Source organism: Populus nigra, chromosome 5 (genome assembly GCF_951802175.1).
Source record: "Populus nigra chromosome 5, ddPopNigr1.1, whole genome shotgun sequence".
NCBI classification, from domain to species: domain Eukaryota; kingdom Viridiplantae; phylum Streptophyta; class Magnoliopsida; order Malpighiales; family Salicaceae; genus Populus; species Populus nigra.
The window spans coordinates 19,134,665-19,155,327 of record NC_084856.1 but is presented as its reverse complement, the minus strand read 5'-3'; the positions used below and the strand labels follow the sequence as shown (position 1 = coordinate 19,155,327).

At 32.7% G+C, this 20,663-nt stretch overlaps 1 protein-coding gene across 1 annotated transcript; it reads right to left on the bottom strand.

Moving 5' to 3' along the window:
- Positions 1-10,407: 10,407 nt before the first annotated feature.
- Positions 10,408-18,263, bottom strand: LOC133693106 (uncharacterized). The gene is made up of 14 exons (XM_062114226.1): positions 17,909-18,263; positions 17,638-17,714; positions 17,107-17,265; positions 16,539-16,752; positions 15,480-15,566; positions 15,250-15,389; positions 14,107-14,187; positions 13,940-14,004; positions 13,420-13,595; positions 13,166-13,296; positions 12,958-13,042; positions 11,713-11,926; positions 11,483-11,583; positions 10,408-11,230 (listed from the first exon to the last, which is right to left on the bottom strand). The coding sequence occupies exons 1-14, from the start codon at positions 18,074-18,076 to the stop codon at positions 10,766-10,768; spliced, it is 2,163 nt and encodes a 720-aa protein (XP_061970210.1). The 5' UTR covers positions 18,077-18,263; the 3' UTR covers positions 10,408-10,765.
- Positions 18,264-20,663: the final 2,400 nt, after the last annotated feature.

Sequence of the window (20,663 nt, the reverse complement as noted above, 5' to 3'; positions counted from 1 at the left end):
ACATCAAATTAAAGCTGATAGAGATACACCAAATCTTCAAACAGAAGAAATTACATGATTAATGACGTGTGTGATTTTCCTATGTCTTGTCAAGAAAACAAAGACGCTTCAATTCAGACAATAGAATGAAGCATTTCAACATATCAAAGTTATCTCTCTCAGGAAAGATTGATATAATGTTCCACCTAGAAATAAAAGAAAGTAGAAAAGGAAATATTTCACTTCTCAGGCCAGTCGTACTAGCTAGTCCCAGCTTCCAGTATTTATGGATTGAACTTCTGGCCAGAAACATGAACCAGGGATAGATTGATTCCAAAATATGTGTGTGTGTGTGTGTGTGTGTGTGTGTTGCATATTCAAATTTAACTCCATATAGCATGTCCTATTTGAAATGTCACTTCGGCTGGCCTACCTAGCTAAATAAGTACAAGGGTCTGGCTTTTTTTCATGATGTTTTGATCGATCGAAGCTGGATAGACATCTGGACCAAAGATGTCCATTCCTTTGAGGTCATAAAGAGATAGGAACCTCCATGAAAAATATAGATGGCAATATGCCCTAGAATGCAATGAAAGATGAAAGCTCCCTCACATGCTATCCGTTAGGCAATGCATTAAACTTGTAGAAAACAGTGACTCGTGGGGACACCTAGCTAGCACAAATTTCACAGATTTGGTTTGATTGCTTGAGGTGATAGGACACATTAGCTAACTAATTTATGAAAAGATAGAACAACCCAGAACCAGAAGAACCCACATCAAGAGAAAGCTGTGTTCCTGTATAAAATGTGTCATCCACAGTACGTTCCATGTATTGTGGCCTTATCTTCCATGAAACACAGAATGGAATGCGGCAACTTTGAGAGGAAGATATCGTGATGGCAATCTGATACAGTTTCTTCTAAGAACGAATTCAGGTTAAACATTAACATGATCGAGGAACAGATGGTTATTTGGCTGGGCTTGCAAGAGGCTTCTATAACAATACAGGATTTGGTCATCTGGGGAGAATTATTAGATTGATTGGATCATTCATATGGATCGAATTGTCTTATTAAGTAACTTTATATTTTTATTTATTGCTAAAATGAATGTTTAATCCGCTAATAATCCCTTTCGAATTATCATATCTAACATACAAATAAGCCTTTATAAACTAATACATCTGCGGCAAGAGAATTTATTAATTAAGCGAGATGTTAATTATTTAATCGATAACTTATACATTAATTAATAAGAAAATAATTTATCAACATCTTTTTTTATTTTTTTCAAAACATTAAACTTAATACATTTATAGTGTATTGTAATTATACGAGTACTGCTTAATTATCAAATTAATACTTAACTCATATACTTCATCGACATTGAATAAAGCAAGACCGATATCAGTAAAAATATTATTGCACTGCAAGAGAATGGATAAATCTAAAAAGGGTTTGCAGAAGGAAAAAGCATTTACAGGGATGTGTTGGGTGGTTTGAAACCTTGAATTAGTGTTAAGCTTCTGCGTGAATTAATGGCTTGATTGCATGACAAAATTCACCTTCCAGGCACAGAATAGAAAATCTGCTTTTTTTTCCAAACTGAAAATGGTGGAGGCCTCATCAAATAGAGGAGGGAAAATGGATAGTGTACGCATAAAAAAAAATCTAAAAGCAAAATCAGCTAAATCCAAGAACTGAAACTACACTTTTTTTTCATGGAAATATTTTGGGTTAAAAGATTTATTCAAAGCGAAAATGCATTAACGCATTATTGTTTTAGACTTCAGTGCTGAGTGATTTGCCTGTTTAATAAAAAACCACTGACTCTATAAGAGTTTAGATTAATAGGCTAAGGAGGGAACTTGTAGAAAAGCTTTTCTTATAATACATATTAATGTTCTTGATGAGGACATAAGTTGCCCCACAAAATTTGCAGGCAGGCTTCCATCACCGAGTAGAGAGGGTCAATCAATCTCTTATTGAAGAAGAGTCTTTAAGCCCAGTAATAAAAGTATAAGCCCATTAATATGAGCCCACGTTTCGACCCAGTCAGAAATAGCATAACTTCGAAATGGAACCAAGTTTTCAAGCCCAGTAATAAAAGTATAAGCCCGTTAATATGAGCCCAAGTTTGGACCCAGTCACAAATAGCATAACTACGAAATGGAACCACCCACCTCTTGTCCGCTTGCTGTAATCCCAAGTAAATTTGATATTTCGATTGATGGAGGATCAGGTGTTCGTCCAACCAGTGTCAAGCTGCTAATTTGCAGTTCATGTGCATCAATGAAGGAAATTTCAGCTGCGATTTCACTCCTCTTAATTTTTGCCCTTTTAATTAAAGGGGATTGGTTTTTTTTCACTGTGAGAAATAATTTTTTTATACATTCTTTAATTTTTATATAGATAATCTATCTTTTATGGAATTTGAGAGTTGAATTTATAACGAAAGTTGACCTGTTTATGATACCTTAGCCTTAGAAATGTTTTTTTAAAAAAAAAATTCGCTACTTTTCCTCCAATTTGTGTTTTTTTTCTTTTTTAATATGAACTAAAGGCTTTGATTGGAACTCAACCCCTGGACACTTTTATTTTACAAGAAGAAAACGCTGGGAATTTATTTTAATTAAATAGATTATAGGTGAATGGAAAATTAATTTTAAAGAATTCTTAGTTTTTCTACTCAAATAATTCTTGGTTTTTATAAATTTAATTTTTTTATTATAATAATTAATTAAATGTTGATAATGGTGAGAATTAATTATTATTAATTCTTAAACCTTTTAACTTTTAAAATTCACTATAGAAAAAGGGTAATGGAAAAGTTTTTAACTTGGAATTTTTTATATTTTACACCCCTTTTCTCATCTCATTTTTATTGTTTTTCTTTTCCTTTTTATGTTTTGGTTTGCCTTCCAAATCGAAAACATAGGTTTATCTTATTGAGAGATATTTGAGTTATATAATTTTTTATTCAAAAATCTCTTTTAGAAGTGCATCTAAACTAAAGTAGTGTTGTTAGAATCTTGTGAAGTATATTGCAAACATTTTAGTTGCACAAGTAAGAAGCAATAAAGTTTTAAGGACAAGGCATTTACAACAATAAGAGATTCATTATTTTAAAACGTTTTAACACGTATTCTTTTTATTTTTAATTTAAACATAGTTAATTTTATTATTAGTATACATGCTAGAATTTTTTTTATTTTATATTAATTGCAAGTTTGAATATATATTTAGTATGGATGCTAGTATTTTATTATTATTTTTGTGTTGAAAGCATGTTTACCTCTTACATGTTTATAATTTTAAATATATATAAAATTTAGGTTTTTGGTGGATTTTTTTTGTTTATCATGCTTTTATAATATGAACTAAATTATCACTAGTAGAATATATATATATATATATATATATATATATATATATATATATATATATATATATATAAACTATGATTTACAGAAGAATATTGAGCTATAGACACGTTAGTGAGATAAAGTGTATTTGGGTTTTGGTCAAAGTTTTACTTGGGCTTTGGGCCCAGGAATGTGGGTCCTGTTTTCGACACGAAGCAGTCTTCTGTCACGAATCTAAAGGTGAAAGATTTTCGAGCTCCCAGCCACATAAAGGTCAGTGCGAAGCAACACATAGTGGATGGAACAAGCACGAAGCTATAAGCAGATTCAGCAGCCATCAACGATGCCGTTCTATTCCAGTTGTTTTCTTTCTTTATTATGTTAAAGGAAGATTAAATTTCATTAACCGGCAAGCCAAATACAAGGAAATCCAAAGAAAGCAGATTACATTCTGACAATACAGGCCACTGGTTGTCCTAGTAATATTTTTTTGAAGGTTCGGGTTAACTTGCGCGTATTTCGGCTAATTTTATGGGCCTTAAAATTAATGACCATGTAAATCTTCAGTGGCCATCATATGAGCAACCATAAGGCTCGAACCTGAGACCACAGAGGGAGCAAACTTCTTGATCCCAAGCTCTTATCACTGGACCACCACCTAGATGGTTGTCCCAATAATTATTTTGATACAAGGTGGTCCTGGTTTCAATAGTTTTTTGTTTTTGTAGATTCATCGTGTTTTTTAAAATATTTAATTTATTTTTACTTTAAATTAATTTTTTATGTTTTTGAATTATTTTAATGTATTCATATTAAAAATAAATTTTAAAATATAAAAATATATATTATTTTGATATATTTTCAGCCAAGTCACCAAATGGGCTGCCCTTTATCATGGAGTATGAGATTAAAATGATTTGCATTCATGGAACATAGAGCACTGAATCCGTGTTTTTAATTCCATTGCTTTGGACATGATGAAATGACTATCGAAGCCACTAAATATTAATTTCTCCAAGTTTTGTGCTATATATGGTTTTTTTGGACAACCTTTATGTATAAGATTAGATTAACTTCTCTAATCCCATTACATAGAAACAACGTATTCATATCAGAACACGGAGCTAAATATATAGTCGAGGGCATGTAATTGCAAAACCTATATATTAGCCTAAGGCGAATTTTATGGAAAAATTGAATTTAGATCTGTCCTAGTGGTCTGGATATTAATTGCATGCAGTTAATCTCGGATGAAATGTTGCTGTCATAGAATCAACAGACATGAAAGCTCCTTTTTTGCTTAATGGTTTCTCACCTCAATGTAATTTTCCATCGAACAAGGAATTATGAAACCCATCGAACCAATCCCATGTCGTATCGATATCGCTGATCCTGGTTGCTCGTTTCACCTGCATCCCACGTGGCATCAACCCCAATGAATACTGCAAATAGGGATGGCATTTTCTTTTACAATTTATATGCTGTTATTTTTATTAATTATTAATGTTTGTGTAAGAAACATATTTTTCCATGAAATTGATCACCAACTCAATGATAAGGTTTTTTTTTAAGACTGAAATAGCTGCATAAAAATATAGTGAAATACAACTCTAAATCTTAAAAATATATATAACATTAAATGATCAAATTAAAATTAAAAAAAACAATGACCAAGGATTAAAAAAAAAAAAGGAAAAAGAAAGAACCCTAGAGCTAACACCACTGTATTTTTAAAAATAAAAGGCCTGATTTTCTTTGTTTTTTCAATTTTAATCCTTTTCATTTTTAGTTTCTTAAAATCAATAATAAAAAAAAAAAAAAAACCGTGAAACCATGCTCTTATTCGATGCCAGGATCCTATTAGCGTAGATATAAAACTATATTATAATTTCTGGGAAGGAGGGATTATTTATTTATTATAATACTATTAGCTTTGATATCAAAAACCCTCGTGCGGATGCGACTGACGTTTTGGTACCAAACCAAACGTGGCTCTGGAGACCACAGACTATCCTTTCCACGTGCGTTACCGACACGTAAGGAGATTGCTACGTATCGCTCAATCCGCCATGACACTAGCCGTGTGGTATCTGTCTTTAATTAATTAAGTGGGCACCCACTTTTCTGGGCTTTATAACCCTGCCGTCAATTTTGTTGTGCTGTTCAACTTCCAATGCTCCAACTGACCGTGCAACCTCTTAATTGAAAAACTAAAACTACGAATTAATTAATTAATTAATTAAGGCTACATGGAGAATGGTTTGAATTTTGAAGTCAAATCTAGCCCACCTCTGATATAAATAAATTTTGATAGATACATCAAGTTTCCGGTGAAAAAAGCATGAGATGAAATGAGACAAATCTCAAACCAATTAATTATTTTATGGTTTGGTAGATTGACGTGAATTCAAGATAAAGTTATATGGGATGAAATGGAGGGCATCTATACATGTTAATAATTAATTCACCCAGAAAAAGAGAGAGAGAGAGAGATCTCATATAATTGGACCTTAGGCACTCATTGGGATATCTCTTGCTAATTTCACCCTACCTTTCATTGGATTTGAATTGAAGAACTTAGAATTGAACATCTCAAGTTGTAACCGCTAACTAAAATGTTATTTTATAAATTTTTAAGATTTTTCACCATTTAACTTTTCAGTATCACTAATAGAGTCTACGCTTTCAATATAAATGATATTTTCTTAAAAATATTATATAAAGAGTGTTTGTGTTTTGTGGTAGTTGTTGTGTTTATGACACAATATAATTAAAGTGTTTGGTTACCATTTAAATCATAGTTTTAGAATGTGGGATCCATTAAATTTGACGGTCCAACCACATGTTAACGAGAAGCATTTTACATTTGTTTTTGCTGATTTGCAACCTCATTTAATTCATCTTTTTTCACCGACAACTTTTGACAAAAAAGGAAAAGAATTGTTGTTTTATTGGCTAACCAAAATACTCTCATCATCTTCCCAATCAACCTTCTCTTCTTCTATGTTTTCTTGGGTGATCTCTGGTCCTCCCTACCTTGTTATTTTGTTTTTCTATTGTTTTGAGATTGACAATACGAGATCATAACTCATTTTGTTCTCTTCAAAAGAAAATATTTACCCAAAAAACAAGTCAGCAAACTTTATATAGGCAGAAATTACCCTCATCTTCTTCTAAAATCCCTAATATTCTTCCATAAGATCTACTTGGCTTTTATCTTCTTCTTTTTTATGCTAACAAACCACTATGATTTACATGAATAGATCTTAATAAGCTAACCTTAACAATTTATTACACCCATTTTCAGTCTCTACATGTCAATGTTATATAACTATTTCTCAAGTGAAAAACATTATCTTTTTTTTTTTTGTTAAGTTAAAGCTTTTCCTTTTGTTTTATTGCAAGAACGAAATTTGAATTTTTCTTGTCAACAGAGCTCTCATCAGTAAAAAATATATTATTAAATTTAAAATCTTTGTATTTTTGAACCTCTTCGACTAATTTCTAGCTATTTTCTAGGCACTCTAGCCTCATCTTCTCATTGTTATTATTTTTTCTGGATTTCATCCGAATATATATATATATATATATATATATATATATATATATTTTGGAAGAGAAATGTGAATTTAAGGAATAACTTAAAAATAGATTATGAAAGTAATTGCAGTAGTATTGACTTGGATTATTATTCTTTTTGAAGTTTAGATGAGAATAGTTAGGTTTGAAATTGCAATATCTAATGATCAAAATTCAAAATAAGAAATTAATTCTTATTTTTTTTGTCATTTTATTTATAACATCAATTTCAACTATAATTTTAAACAAATATTTTTTAACATGTTTTTGGTTAAATAATAATTTTAACTAAATATATATTTTAATTAAAATCAACTACAATTAAAAATAATTTTTTAATTTTTTTTAAATTATAATCATAAAAATTACTACAATATCAAATTCTATCGAAAATATTTACATGATATTATTATAAAATTTATGGTGGGGTTTACGATAGCAGTTGGCAAACAGCCGTAAATTCGGAGTGGTCCAATATTCAATACAATGAACCTTCGTGGAAATCAATTAATTAATAATTAATTCGTATGTGTCTCTGAATCTACATGACCAATCATCATCTACGTTCTTCTTATCTTATATATATATATATATATATATATATATAGACAAGACACAACGATTAAGAAAAAGGCAAGAAAGATAAACATGAGTTGTCACTTAAAAGCAAATTCAAAGTTAGGTTCGTTCATCACAGAGAAAATACAAATCATGGGAGTTTCTGAGCCAGGAAAAGTATGCAAGAATCATCCATATCACGATCAGAAACAAGGGGTTTGTGCATCATGTTTACGAGAGAGATTAACGCAGCTAATCTATGTCAATACTTTACAATCAGCAGTGCTTGCACCTCCTTCATCATCATCTTCTCCTGATCATCCCTACTCTTTTGTTGCCTCTACAAACCATGTATCTCGCCGCCAGCATCACCGGAACATTTCAGATAATTATAATATGGGTTCAGTATCTTTCAGGGTAAGTGTCGGTAACCGCTTGAAGAAGAGTAGATCAGTTGCTTTTGTGACAAGAAACCATACTGGAGAGGTAAAAAATGGGAAGAAGAGTAATGGGTTCTGGACTAAGTTGCTTCATTTGAAGGGAAAGAAGGATCGGGTTTTGATGCGTTCTGCTGTCTCTATGAATGAAAGGTTGTATTAAAAGGTGTATAATTTTATGTATGAAATTAAGCTTCTTCTTCTCTTTCTATTTCTTTAATTTTGTGAGAGAATTTGAGGCAATTACCAAATATATAATTAATTAATTAGGAGCTATGTGTATAAGTTTGTCTATGATTACAAAGTTAATTATGCAAGGGGTTTAATTTGTTTTTGTTATGACATGTTGAGCTCTACTTCCAATGGTTTTGACTTTTAATTAGTTGAAGAATTGTGAAGTTTCTTTGCACATTCTATGTGAATGCTATCCTCCCCGGTCTTTCTTTTTTTTCACAGAGGTATTTGATTGATGTTATTATGTTATTTTCAGTTAAATCCTTAAAATATAGTAAACAGATGTAAGAAAATACATAAAAAAAAATTTATCGATAAAATATAGATATAAAATAAATGTATTTGAAAATAATTTTTTATATAAAAAATACAAGAAACATGTCTTGTGCTTTCATTATCTCTGTCTTGTATATCTTTATGTTGGTAACAAGTAAAGAAGTGTAGTTTTTTGAATTGTTTTTACTTGTAAATATTTTAAAATAATAATTTTTATTTTTAAAATTTTATTTTTGATCTAGTTAAAAACACAAAAAGAGTAAAAAAAAAATTCATAAAACTCTGATTTGACGGCTGTCCAAACGAGAATTTGTCGATTCGAGTCTCTGATTTTTAATTTTTCTCGTTGTGATTGTTTTTAGATCATGAGCCCATGGATTTGGATGGGCAGCGTTTCTATGTATCTGGCAGCCCCTACACGCCTGCCTGCCAACAAAAATTGCATCTCGAACACTTAAATATAGATTTTCATGATAATTTAATTAAGCTGCCTTCCTTCCTTCCTGAGATCAGTAGTAGATGGAGGGAGATGTTATCACGGACAGCACATTGGTAAGACAAATGCTTTGTGTTCCTTGACATGTAAGTTAGCTCTTGCATATGCGATATTCTTTGACTAACTGGTAATTTCTCCATTCCATTGTCATGCTCTACCTCACTGTTCTTGCGAATTTCTTGACCACCCAAGTGTGGTGGAATATTGACTTGAAGAGCCGTGTTCAAACACATAATCATTGATTATATATGATGTCCGGACAGACAGGTGATTGCTTCTGAAATGGTCTTCACTTTTACAGGTGGTTTGTTCTGCCGTAGATCATTTGGTTTCCTTTCTGCATGTAATTTGAGATGAAATGATTTATTAATTATACTTTCCATATTAAAAAGGGGATGCAAATGCAATGCACGGCGAAGTAGGTGTCTTCTTCTTGTTTTTATTTTTTCCTTTTTTTTTTCATTTTACCTCTCCTTTTTTTTCCTTTCATTGTCATTTTCATTTTCATTTTTTAATATTTTTTTATTTTAAATTTATCTTCCTAAATTATTTTAATTTATTTTTTATAAATTTATCACAGTTTAAAATAAACATTGACGTTTGACTTGTGCTTGGTATGTGCTTAATTTTTATTATTGTACAATTAAGAGAGAAAAAATAGCAAAGTTTTTAAATTCAGGGAAGTCCATCGTCCGGATAGCAGATTTTACGGGTTAAGCCGCAAGGTCAAGTCAATTAAGTATGTTATTATCTTATTATTAAAAAAATCATCTTGAATTTTTTTTTAATATCAAACCATATTTTTTACCAATCGTATGAGTTACTTTTAGACCTTCTAAGTTGATTAGGTCACGTCAAGACAACTCTAACACGATTTAATTTTAAACTCAGGTCAAGTAACGTGACCAACAGACTAGGTCAAAAGATTTTTAGATTAACTTTTTAAATCAGATTTAATAACAATACTAAATAGTTTTCTATCACCTTAATTATTTTTTTATATTACAAAAACAAAATTGATTCAAGTCGTAGCACAGCATAGCATGATATATTTTAATATTTTAGAATCCATTAAAATGAGTAATTAGAAGAAACATATCTTTTGAGCTGTGAGCTTATATATATTTTAGCTTTAAAGACACGGCCGACTAGTTTCTTCAAAATTATTTATTTTTACGTTTTAACAATAATAAATTATTTATTTTTATGTTTTAAAAATATTTTAAAAAAATTAAGATTTTTTTTTCTTCAAAATTTTTTATATATTTTTATACTGCTTTATCAAAAATAAATTTTAAAAAATAAAAAAAAATATTATTTTAATATATTTTCATAAATTTTTTCACTTGTCTTAAAACTTGTACAAGAAGAATAGAATCAGCTAGCAAAACTTTAATCAAAATCCCCTGAGCTTAAATTCCAAACCAAAGGGGAACGATCCAGTATGAAGACATTAAATACTATAGAGCATCAACTAAATCGTGATAAAAATGTTGTTAGTGTATAAACTGCCCATCAAAGGAAGCTCATGCCAAGATCGGTTTAATGGTACAATTGACAAGAAAGAATTTTGCTTGCACAAATTCAGTGGTGTTCATAAACATAATCCTCTACTTTTGCTATTGTATCATCTGAGTTTCTAATTGCTGATACACGTATGGAGTCTCCATGATACATCCCCCAGGCTTCCATGAAAAAATGTTGTATTTGCTGGGTGTCGCCCTTTATCTATACACCTTGGATTCCAGTCTACAACAGGCATTTTAGTTTCATAGTGTCCTGGGCAAGACTAACATTATCTGGTAGGACCTGGAATCTTGATATCAGTCCAATGCCCATATCAATCATCATCATCATCACTGAGACTTCCATGGTCTGCAGATGGTCGTTTCAGTCTCTGGAATATCTCATCAAGGGGTTGAGATGATGAATCGTGAGACCCAAGTTGTGGTTCCTGCGCTTGGCGTAATGGAAGAAATTTGTTGGCTCCTATATTCACTTTAAAACTTTGAAAACCATTCTTCATTGATTCCCATTTAAAGGCCAAACCAGCCAATGGCCCAGCTGTCGTGTTGTGGGAGTGAGAGCTGCCAGCATCAAGCAATGGCACCTTTGCAGAGGCAATGTTCTCCACCGGCCTTGTATTGGCATGCCTGCTCTGTGCTCTAACAGCAGCATACTTGTTACTGATGGCTTCTTTGCTTGTGTTGTATCTCTGACTTTCTTTCAAGGGTCTGGCTCGACTTCCCTTCCTCTCATCAGAGGCTAAACTGCTCGTTGCCTTCATTCCAGCGGCAGTCCTATCCTGAGCATTTTACATGTGGGTTAGAAGGATCATAAGAAATCTAGCTATCATTTTAAGATGAATAGGAAATACAATTGACGATGTTTTTATGGTGGTATCACATAAATGAACCTCAGCATGAGTTGCATATCTGTCATTCAAGTGGATCTAATCCAGACAAATCACATGTGATATGTACATAAATGCAGATACACACATGTATAAAAACAGCGAAAAAATAGATAGATTTCATTGCTTGACATGAATACATACTGTACTGTTGCTGCCAGTCTCCACATCAACACCGTTAAAGTTTCTTGCCAGTGGCACAACCAGCTCACCAACTTTTAGTCCTTGATCCAACCAAGATCTTTCTGTAAAAAATATACAAGAGAAGGAGAGAGGGCTTATAAACTATCAAGGAATAATTGGACAACTTTTTAATTTCAAGCATATAATATCATAAGCTCAAACCATTAACAACGAGATTACGGTACACTTGCCTTTTTGTAGGATAATTAATCCCGATGGATCAAATCCATCAGTATCATCTGCCTCAGTTTGAAACCTAAATCTATTCAAGCTCCCAAAGAAACCAATCACACGATCAAAGAAATTGCTCGCAACCAACAGGGTGTATATAACCATAATAAGTGGATAGATTCTGTTAAAATCATTTCCAAAGAAAGGGACGGCATTGTCAATTTTTCCCATTCGCTGCAACCAGAAATCATGAGAGACCAAAGTAAAAGAGTCAATTTTCATGCGGGAAAAAGATTAAAATTCTCCTGTAGAAGTTCTATGGTTATAGCAGTTAGTTAGTCACCAGACCAAGGAAACTTAAAAATAAAAGTACAAGTAGAAACTCTCTTATTTATATAGAGATGCAAGCATATATTATGTGTTCACATAACTTTTTTCTTAACAGAAACAAATGAGGTGCAAATTGAAGCCCAACTAGGGAACAGGAATACTGATTTGATAGAAAATCATTCAGAACTTGAGGGTGAAAATTAATTATTAGAAGCTTAGATCATCCAAGGATTCTTATAAAGAAAGAGATGCCATAACAGATCATTCAAAATTGAAAAATATAAGTAGTGAACCTAGTGAACCCATTTCCTAAAATGCATTGCTTTCTCAATCCTTCCCAAATGTTATGCAAAAAGAAATACAGATAAGTCCTACTTGAGAACATCCACAGTTGCATGAAGTGCCAAAAATGGAGATCAATTTCTGAGCTTTCGATCCGGTCCCTCAATTATAGGAAAAACAATAAACAAAAGAGATCCCACTTGAAACCCGATCCAAATACTAGAACATTGCACTATATAAATATTGGAATTTTCTATTACGTCAATCTCACATGCTCAACTAGTCAAGTTTTTTCTAAAAGCAAAACTGCCAAAAGAGGTCCAGTATTAAAACAAAATAAATAAAAAATTAATGCTTCAATCAGAACATACATGAAAGTTTAACCACTGGAAAAACACTAGGAAATCTTATATATTTGATACCTCAAATGCTGATCTTGGTCAATAAATAAAAAATTTATGCTTCAATCAGAACATACATGAAAGTTTAACCACTGGAAAAACACTAGCAAATCTTATATATTCGATACCTCAAATGCTGATCTCAGTACCAGATGGGACAGAAAGACCCAAAATATCACTTTATTCTATTTGCAATTACAACTGGTACTAAACATAAATATAGAAGAGAGAGAGGGGGGGAGAGAGAACTACCTTCTCAAATATAGTTTGCTTAGGATCCAGATTAATGAGGTTGAGAAAATTGTACGAAATTGGAGGAGCATATCGAGCAACCATCCTAACAAAAGATGCCACAATAAGATAAACTGACTTTTCTCAAATGAGAGGAGGGGCCAAAGAAGGGTGCAGAGCAGGAGAGTGGGGAATTCATGACAGCATAGCTCTGAATGGAAAAACTTACGAGCATATCATAAGCAAGCTGACTGAACTTGTCTGCCTAGGTGTTAAAGAGTAAAACATTAACATTCCGATTTTGAACAAGGAGTAGTATGTGCAGATGCACATATACATCAAAGGTACAAAAGCCAAAACCTGGAATACATTAACAGTAGAAGAGTAGAGCAAAATATAAGAGTGTACTCCATAACTATAAGCACAATGCACATAAACCACATATAGCCATGTAAGAATTGTAAACAAAAGAAAAGAACCTACCTGCATAGGTAGCTCTTGTTTTCCTGCAGAGTTTATAAGGATTGAAAATAGAGAGAGATCAACTCCACCAATTAGTATAGTTGCCTCTGCTAAAAGAATTGTAGCTGACATGGTGCCAAGTATGACAGCCAACACCTTCTCAAGTTGCTTTCTTAAGATGCATCGCCACAAAAATTCTGCGCAAGGCAACAATTTTTTCCAAGGTTTCGGCTTCAAAGCTTGTCAAAACAACAGACCACTTCTACATACATGTGTTTGTGCATGTGTGTGTGTGTGTGTACAGTGTGTACATATAGAAATAGAATATGTGCACCATAACCCCTCAAATTAAGCAGAATTGATTACACTTGGGAATACAGTCACTGCAAAAGCATGTTATTTTCTGAGTTCACATCTGGACCTCAATATCAAGGCCATCTATCAAGCTAAATATAATGACAAACCAAAAAAGAATCCTCGTTGTGATGCTTTAAAACTCAAACTCAAAGGAAAGAAAAGGGATAAAGTATCTGGCAATTACCCATTCTATCAAAGGAAGCACCCAACTTCCCAGTGCGAGCAGGCCTGAAGCTTGAAATATATTTCCTAACATGACAGCATACAAATATTTCAAGTCCAGAGAGTCCAGCTTGGAACACAAATAGAAAGAGATGGGAAAATGATAATAAAAACATAATTAGGACAAACCATCCAGTTGAACTGCCACGTTCATAGTTTTTAACAGTGTCTTCCAGTTCAAGCGCTTCCATGACATAGGTCATATACTCGCTGCAAATAAATAAAGTAAATTATATAAAAGCAGCATGAGCAGTAAAAGTATTCACTCAAAACTATTTTGTTAAAATATGACAGGTATCCAAGAAGCAAATCTGAAAGATACTAAAAGCATCCTGTGACCACAAACACATCAACAGCTTGACACAATATCATAAACCAGAACATGAACATGTTAATTTCAGAAGGTTATATCTAAAAGGAAATAAAAAACACGTCTAAAAAGTCCCCAGATATGGAAAAGAGAAATCAAGCACGAAACAAACGACAAGCCATACATGAGTCAACACCCAAAAGTGTGAGATATTATGAATAAAACCATGCGAGGAACAAAACAGCCACACAAACATCAATCAAAATTAAGAGGTTCACACCGAGAAGTAGACGACAAACATGGGAGCATTTTTTTTTTAATTTTAACTAAATAAGAACTTAGAAGAGAATCCTTTTTAAATGACTGCATAGAGTACATACACTGTGATGAGGATTTTGAGTGTCTGCATGCATCTGTGTATGTATTCATGTGTGCAGCCATTGATGCTAGCCTGTGTGTATGAACTAGGAGTTGAGTAGTGGGAAGAGCACTTCGTTACACTCCTTGCATGTTCAGTTAACTTCACCGGTTCATATATAAAGTGACATCTCCATTAATTCAAGTGACTCCCAAGAATTTTTTCTTTCTCTTGATCTCTTCTATTAAATGAAAGGCAATGATACTGCCTTCTCCCAAATAATGTCACCCAGCCCCACCAATTGGGGGGAAAAAAATTCTGAAAGAGTTTATAATCACATCTATGCAGTCAGAAAGAAAAACTCTCTGGGAACAGATCAGGGCATCCCCTAAAAGAAGTGACATGACATAGTTGTTGCAAAAGAGGTATGCAGCATATAAATATATATGAATTTATACATGACTCTGTTCCAATATAAAGAAACTACAAGGCACATCTACATGTCAAGAAAAAACAAATATTAATAAGAACAACTTGGAGATAAATGAGCAAATCCTCTACAGATGAACACGCATCAAAGATTCAATTTTAGCATTCAATTCACCTTCTGCAGCGATAATACTCTTCTCGAGCTCCTTGAAGATGACGCCTGAGTGTTGCCATTGATTTCTCATCCGTGTCAAAGTCCATATCATTTTCTCCCAACCGACCACCTTGTGGTTTAAAGGATGGGTCCTGCTTAAACTTAAAAATAGAAAAATGCCATTATAAGGAGCACTTTACTGGAACAAGTGAAGTTCTAGGAAGTGAGCAAGACATATTAAGAAGAATTACCATTTGTGCTAGCATATTATCAATAACATCCATGTAGGGCCTCAAAGGGTCACGCTTGGACATCTGATTGGATGTTGCTTGAGCAACCTATTCAGTAAATCGTCACCAATATTTAAGCAACATATCAGTAAGAAATCATGTCAGACACAGCCATGCTAGGTAATATGAAACTAGAAGTTTTCTTAAAATGCAGACCTGGATACATATCTAATTATACCTTATCTCCACAGAAAAAAAATGAACAAACTACTGACAGGTACAACTAGATGAAAATTTGCTTACTGTATAAAACAGATGTTGAAACAGTGAGGTGTTTATTGCCCAATAAAAGGATCCTGATATCAAAGCAACTATAGATAATTATGTTTTGGAAACCCCAAAATGGACCACTTAGCACTCAACACTCACTACCCATCTAGGGCTTTAAATCCCATCCCAATCATACTGTTTTAAGAGCAGGCTATAGCAAGTGAACATGTACAACCATGGCTTACCCTGATTGTAGTTGTCTGTCAGATAATGCCATAACAGACTGTGAAGTATTGATAAACTAAAGATTCATTACATAACAGCCAATACAGTACATACGTAGCAGGCTCTAGAGTATTGGCAATCTAGAAACAAAAACCTTGCATGCATATACAAACAAAGTACATCACATCCTCTATAAATTTATGACATGTAAATCTTACTGACCAGGAAATGGAAATGCAGAAGGACTAGAAGTTCATTTGGCAAGACAAATAGAACACCATAAACTGCTTACTATTGATCCAGGATGTCTCTCAAGTTTCCAAAAAACACAAAAAATAAAGATCAATGTGTCCATCCCACAGACCAACTTCAATGGAACCGAGGAGACAGATAAAGAAAATTTCATCGAGCACAGGTGAAGATAGAAAAATAAAACATTTATAAGAGACAAGAATAAGGATCAGCCTGTGGTGATAATTGGTAAAACTAGAAACTTAAGAAACTCAACAGTAAAATTAAAAACTCTACTACTCTATGTATAACTTTTCAAACCAATTTAAAATAAGAAATGTGAAGAATGCTTACTACAATAGCATTTGAAAGATCTTGATGAGCATCATCAAGTTTCACAGCCATTTTGGCAATTTTATGAGAAAGTACTTTTTGGCGGACTGACCACTCTGAATTTCTCCACAGGCTCTTGGGAATTTCACTCAAACCAAAACCAAGAAGAAATGCACCAGTAACAAGTCCAAAAGTATTTGAGCAGGCCATGGCAACAGCAAGCACGTTTCCAATCCTGTTGAGGAAGATGGAGAATCACGAAATAAGTGAGCAATTTTCTCACAAAGCCAAGAAAAAAAAGTGCCAATGATTCATATTGTTGTTCATAACTTTACAAGAATCCGCCTCTATACCACGTCCAACATGACTAGTCAATAACAAAATTATTTGAATATGCAAAGTATTATAGTAGGTGAAGAAGAAGATTTTACAAATAAAAAAAATAAGCTTCTGAAGTGATGAAGTGAACGAAAAAGGTTAAAAAATAGAGCAAAAATAAATCTGTAAAAAGCAAACTCTATGAATATAAAGGAAAAAAACTATACTCCACTACAAAGCAAGTAACTTTTTCAGAGGGAAAGGAAGGAACCTTATCTTGTTCATCGTGATGAGAAGAATAAATCCAAAGAGGCCAATGGCTCCCACAATTAAATAGAAGACTAAGTTTGCACGTACACTAGTCTTTAATCTTTCCATCACGGTAAAATCTCCTGCATCTTCAAAACCCTGAATAAGGGGCACCGCACCCCTGCTTAGAGATAACATAATTTAAATTCCATGAGGAAACATGCATCTACAAACTAAGAAAAAACAAAATTACCGGTATTTTCATAACAAAATGATATGCAACATCAATTAAGAGTATAAAAAATTGAAAACGTGAATTTACTTATAATTCCACGAAGATCGACTATTACAGGTTCACATCTGCACACAAGTCCATCCAGCTACAAGCAAACAGATTCTACATGGTTCGGTTTACGACATACCAACAGAAAGGACATCAATCTTATGATTACTATAAAAGCTTAAAAACAATCTTAAAATCATGTCAACCACTTGCAGCATTACAACTCAGTAAGGTAAAGATGTAATCACTACGTATACTCGGACGACTTACCAGGTCAGTAAAAATGTACTCCAATACGACCAACTCCAAAAGAAAGAAATGCCTTCGCGATCAAGATCAAATTTAGTCTGCACGTATAACAAGAACATAAACCGGCTATTTTGCCTAGTGCAGCCACAGCGGCAGCAGTACAAGTTTTTATTTATTATTGTTTTTTAATCAACAGACCGAAAAAACAACTCGGGTTAAAAATACATATAAAATGAAAGCATAATTCAATAAAAATTGGCAAAAAAAAGAGTAAAAATAGAAAAGAAGTTACCGTGTAGATATCGGCAGGGACGAGGATGATGATGGAGAGAGAACAGAACCAGGTGTATCCGACAGTGAAGAAGACATACCGAGGAACCTCAGGTCCTGCGAAGTATCTGGCAGTTAAAATCACCATGCCTAGTGTTAGAGGTAACCATATCAAATAAAGCACCCACATCTCTCTCTCTCTCCAGCGATTTCTCTCCTTTTCTTTTTCTTTCTCCGCAATTTGTGAAATGAATTAATTTGTTCTTCTTTGACAGAGAAGACAAGAAAAGAAATGGAAGGGACCCGGTAAAACGGCTCCGAGACAGGTCCGATTGCTGCTATTTTTTTTATTTTTTTTTCTATGCTAACGTGCGCTTCTGATTATATAATAATCCGCCTGTTGCTGGCCGCTGTGCGGACTAGTTTCTTTTTGGGAAACCTCAAATCTAGTCCCTAAGTTTTAAATACATTTCCGATTGGGTGTTAATACATACTATTTCTTAATTGGATCCTTTTGTTGATGCTTTTTTGTCAGTGTGCTATTAAAAATATGATTTTTGAAAAAAATAATAGTAATATATAAGAGGGAAATTTTTTAAATGTAAGAGGCGTTTAGGTTTTATTTGAGAAATATTTTGTTTTGGGACTGGAATGAAATTAGATGATATATTCAAGATTGATTTGAGGTTGTGCCCACCACGGTTATATGATTAGAAATGCTTTTTATGATGACTTTTGAATTGATTTGTCTTTTGTTTTTTTTTTTAATTATTATTATTATTGTACCGTCGGTTGGGAAGAAAATTTTGGATTTTAACCCGTTCACTGGGTTTTGACCGCCTTTTATTTTATTTTTTTTAGTTCTTATTATTATTGTACCATCAGTTGTTTTTTTAAATTCATATCAGATTTTGACTGGGTTCAGGTCAATTTTTTTTCTTAAAAATATAAGAACGATGTTATTTTTATAAAAAAATAAAAATTATCGGGTTGCAATCTAGTTTTTGATCGGATCAATCAGATGGCCGGATCACACTGGATTTTCCTTTCCTTGTTTTTTTTTAATTCAGTCCAGTTTCAATTCCAGGTTAACCTATTAACCCGAGTTTAATACTATAGCATAAATGCTAAACAGACCTCAAGTCTTTGCATACATTTCTTTGGCCAAAGCTTTATTTTCCTTAGTCCTCGGCATGACAATCCCTTCAAATCTAAAATTCTCCCCATACATAGGAGCTCAAGAACCTAACTACTACAACTCCATCAAACCCTTCTTACACATATCATGCATGTTCTGGAGAAAGCTAAAAAAGAAGAAGAAAAGGAGTCAGCTTGGGCTTTTTATATGTGTGATTGTAGAAATATTCCTTCAATTGAATGTGTTTATTTTAATATCACTTCAACTACAAAGGTCTATTTTTAATATTTTCATAACAAATTCTGACGAACTCTTGACTCAAGTAAGATCATCTGTTTTTTTATAGCTCAATACGCATACCACACAAGTCCCTTTGCAACCTGACTTTTCATTCTCCTGAACTCCTGGAATATTTAATGGATATCTAACAATTATGATATTTATTTAGGGGTGATTATTTTTTGTTCAGTTTGGTTTTTATAAAAAAAAATAATCAAACCGAAATCGGTTCAAACCGAATGGTTTTGGTTTGACTCGGTTTTTTAGAACAAAAATCAGTTTGGCTCGGTTTTTTTTGTTTTGGCTCGGTTTTTTTCAAGGTTTTTTCGGTTTGGGTTCGATTTGATTTTTTCAATTTCAGCTTTATAAAAACTGAACCGATCGGTTTTTTTAAAATTCTAATCGATTTAATTGGTTTTTTTTCATGGTTTGGTTTTTTCAGTTATTTTTTTTTCAATTTTCTCGATTTAATTAGTTTTTCGATTTTTTTCCTCACCTCTATATTTATTAATTGAATCTTTAAATCCTAAAAACCTATCAGCCCTCGTGCAACTCTTCTCGCACATTCGATGTATCAATATGTAATTCAAAGAACCTCTACTATTTTATTACTAAGGTAATGTTCGTAATTTTATTCTAAACAGCTATTTATAAAAATTTAATTTTTTTATATTATTTTGATGGTTTTAATTTTAATGTAAAGATATCAACAATAATTTTTTTAAAATAAAAACATATTATTTTAATATATTTTTAAATAAAAAAATATTTTAAAAATAATTATTAACACACTTAAAAAAAAACAATTGAGATCCTCTCTCGAGGCATGATTCTCACTACCTCTTCTTCTGTCCTGTATCAAGAAACCACCCCTTCCCCCTAAAAAAAACACACACACACGACTCCCCATGAAATTCAATCGCTCTTATATTCGAATGACCCTATGCTAGGTAACATCTTAAATAAAGAGGCTCTTATCTCATCTTTTTCTCCCCTTTTTTTCCTCGAGCATTTGAACAGTGACAACCTAGTTTCTCAAAAACTGTAGATTCCCCTACTATTTTTTTTTTTAATTTAAAGATTGTGGTAGTGACATTGTTGCAACTTTTAAATTTTTAAAGATTTTTTTAAAATAAATAATTTGGTTGTGCCAGTGGTATTGTCACAGCTTAACAAATTGTGCTTTTTTTTAATAAAAATAAGTTTATATTTTCTTTCTTTTTTTTTTTCAAGACGGCTGGTTTTTTTTAAAAAAAAAAGTTCGGCTAAATGGTGATGGCCAGTCCAATACAGCGGGCACCAGGCTGCTCCTTGGATTTTGTAGGCTCGGCAACAAATTGATGAATCTCCAGTTTTTGGA

Coding starts and splice junctions, on each gene's coding strand:
- LOC133693106 (XM_062114226.1), bottom strand. CDS start 18,076: ATGTGGGTGCTTTATTTGATATGGTTACCTCTAACACTAGGCATGGTG. Junction 17,266..17,637: donor AGTACATTTTTACTGACCTG/GTAAGTCGTCCG, acceptor ATCTCTAAGCAG/GGGTGCGGTGCCCCTTATTC. Junction 14,005..14,106: donor CGTGGCAGTTCAACTGGATG/GTTTGTCCTAAT, acceptor CTGTCATGTTAG/GAAATATATTTCAAGCTTCA.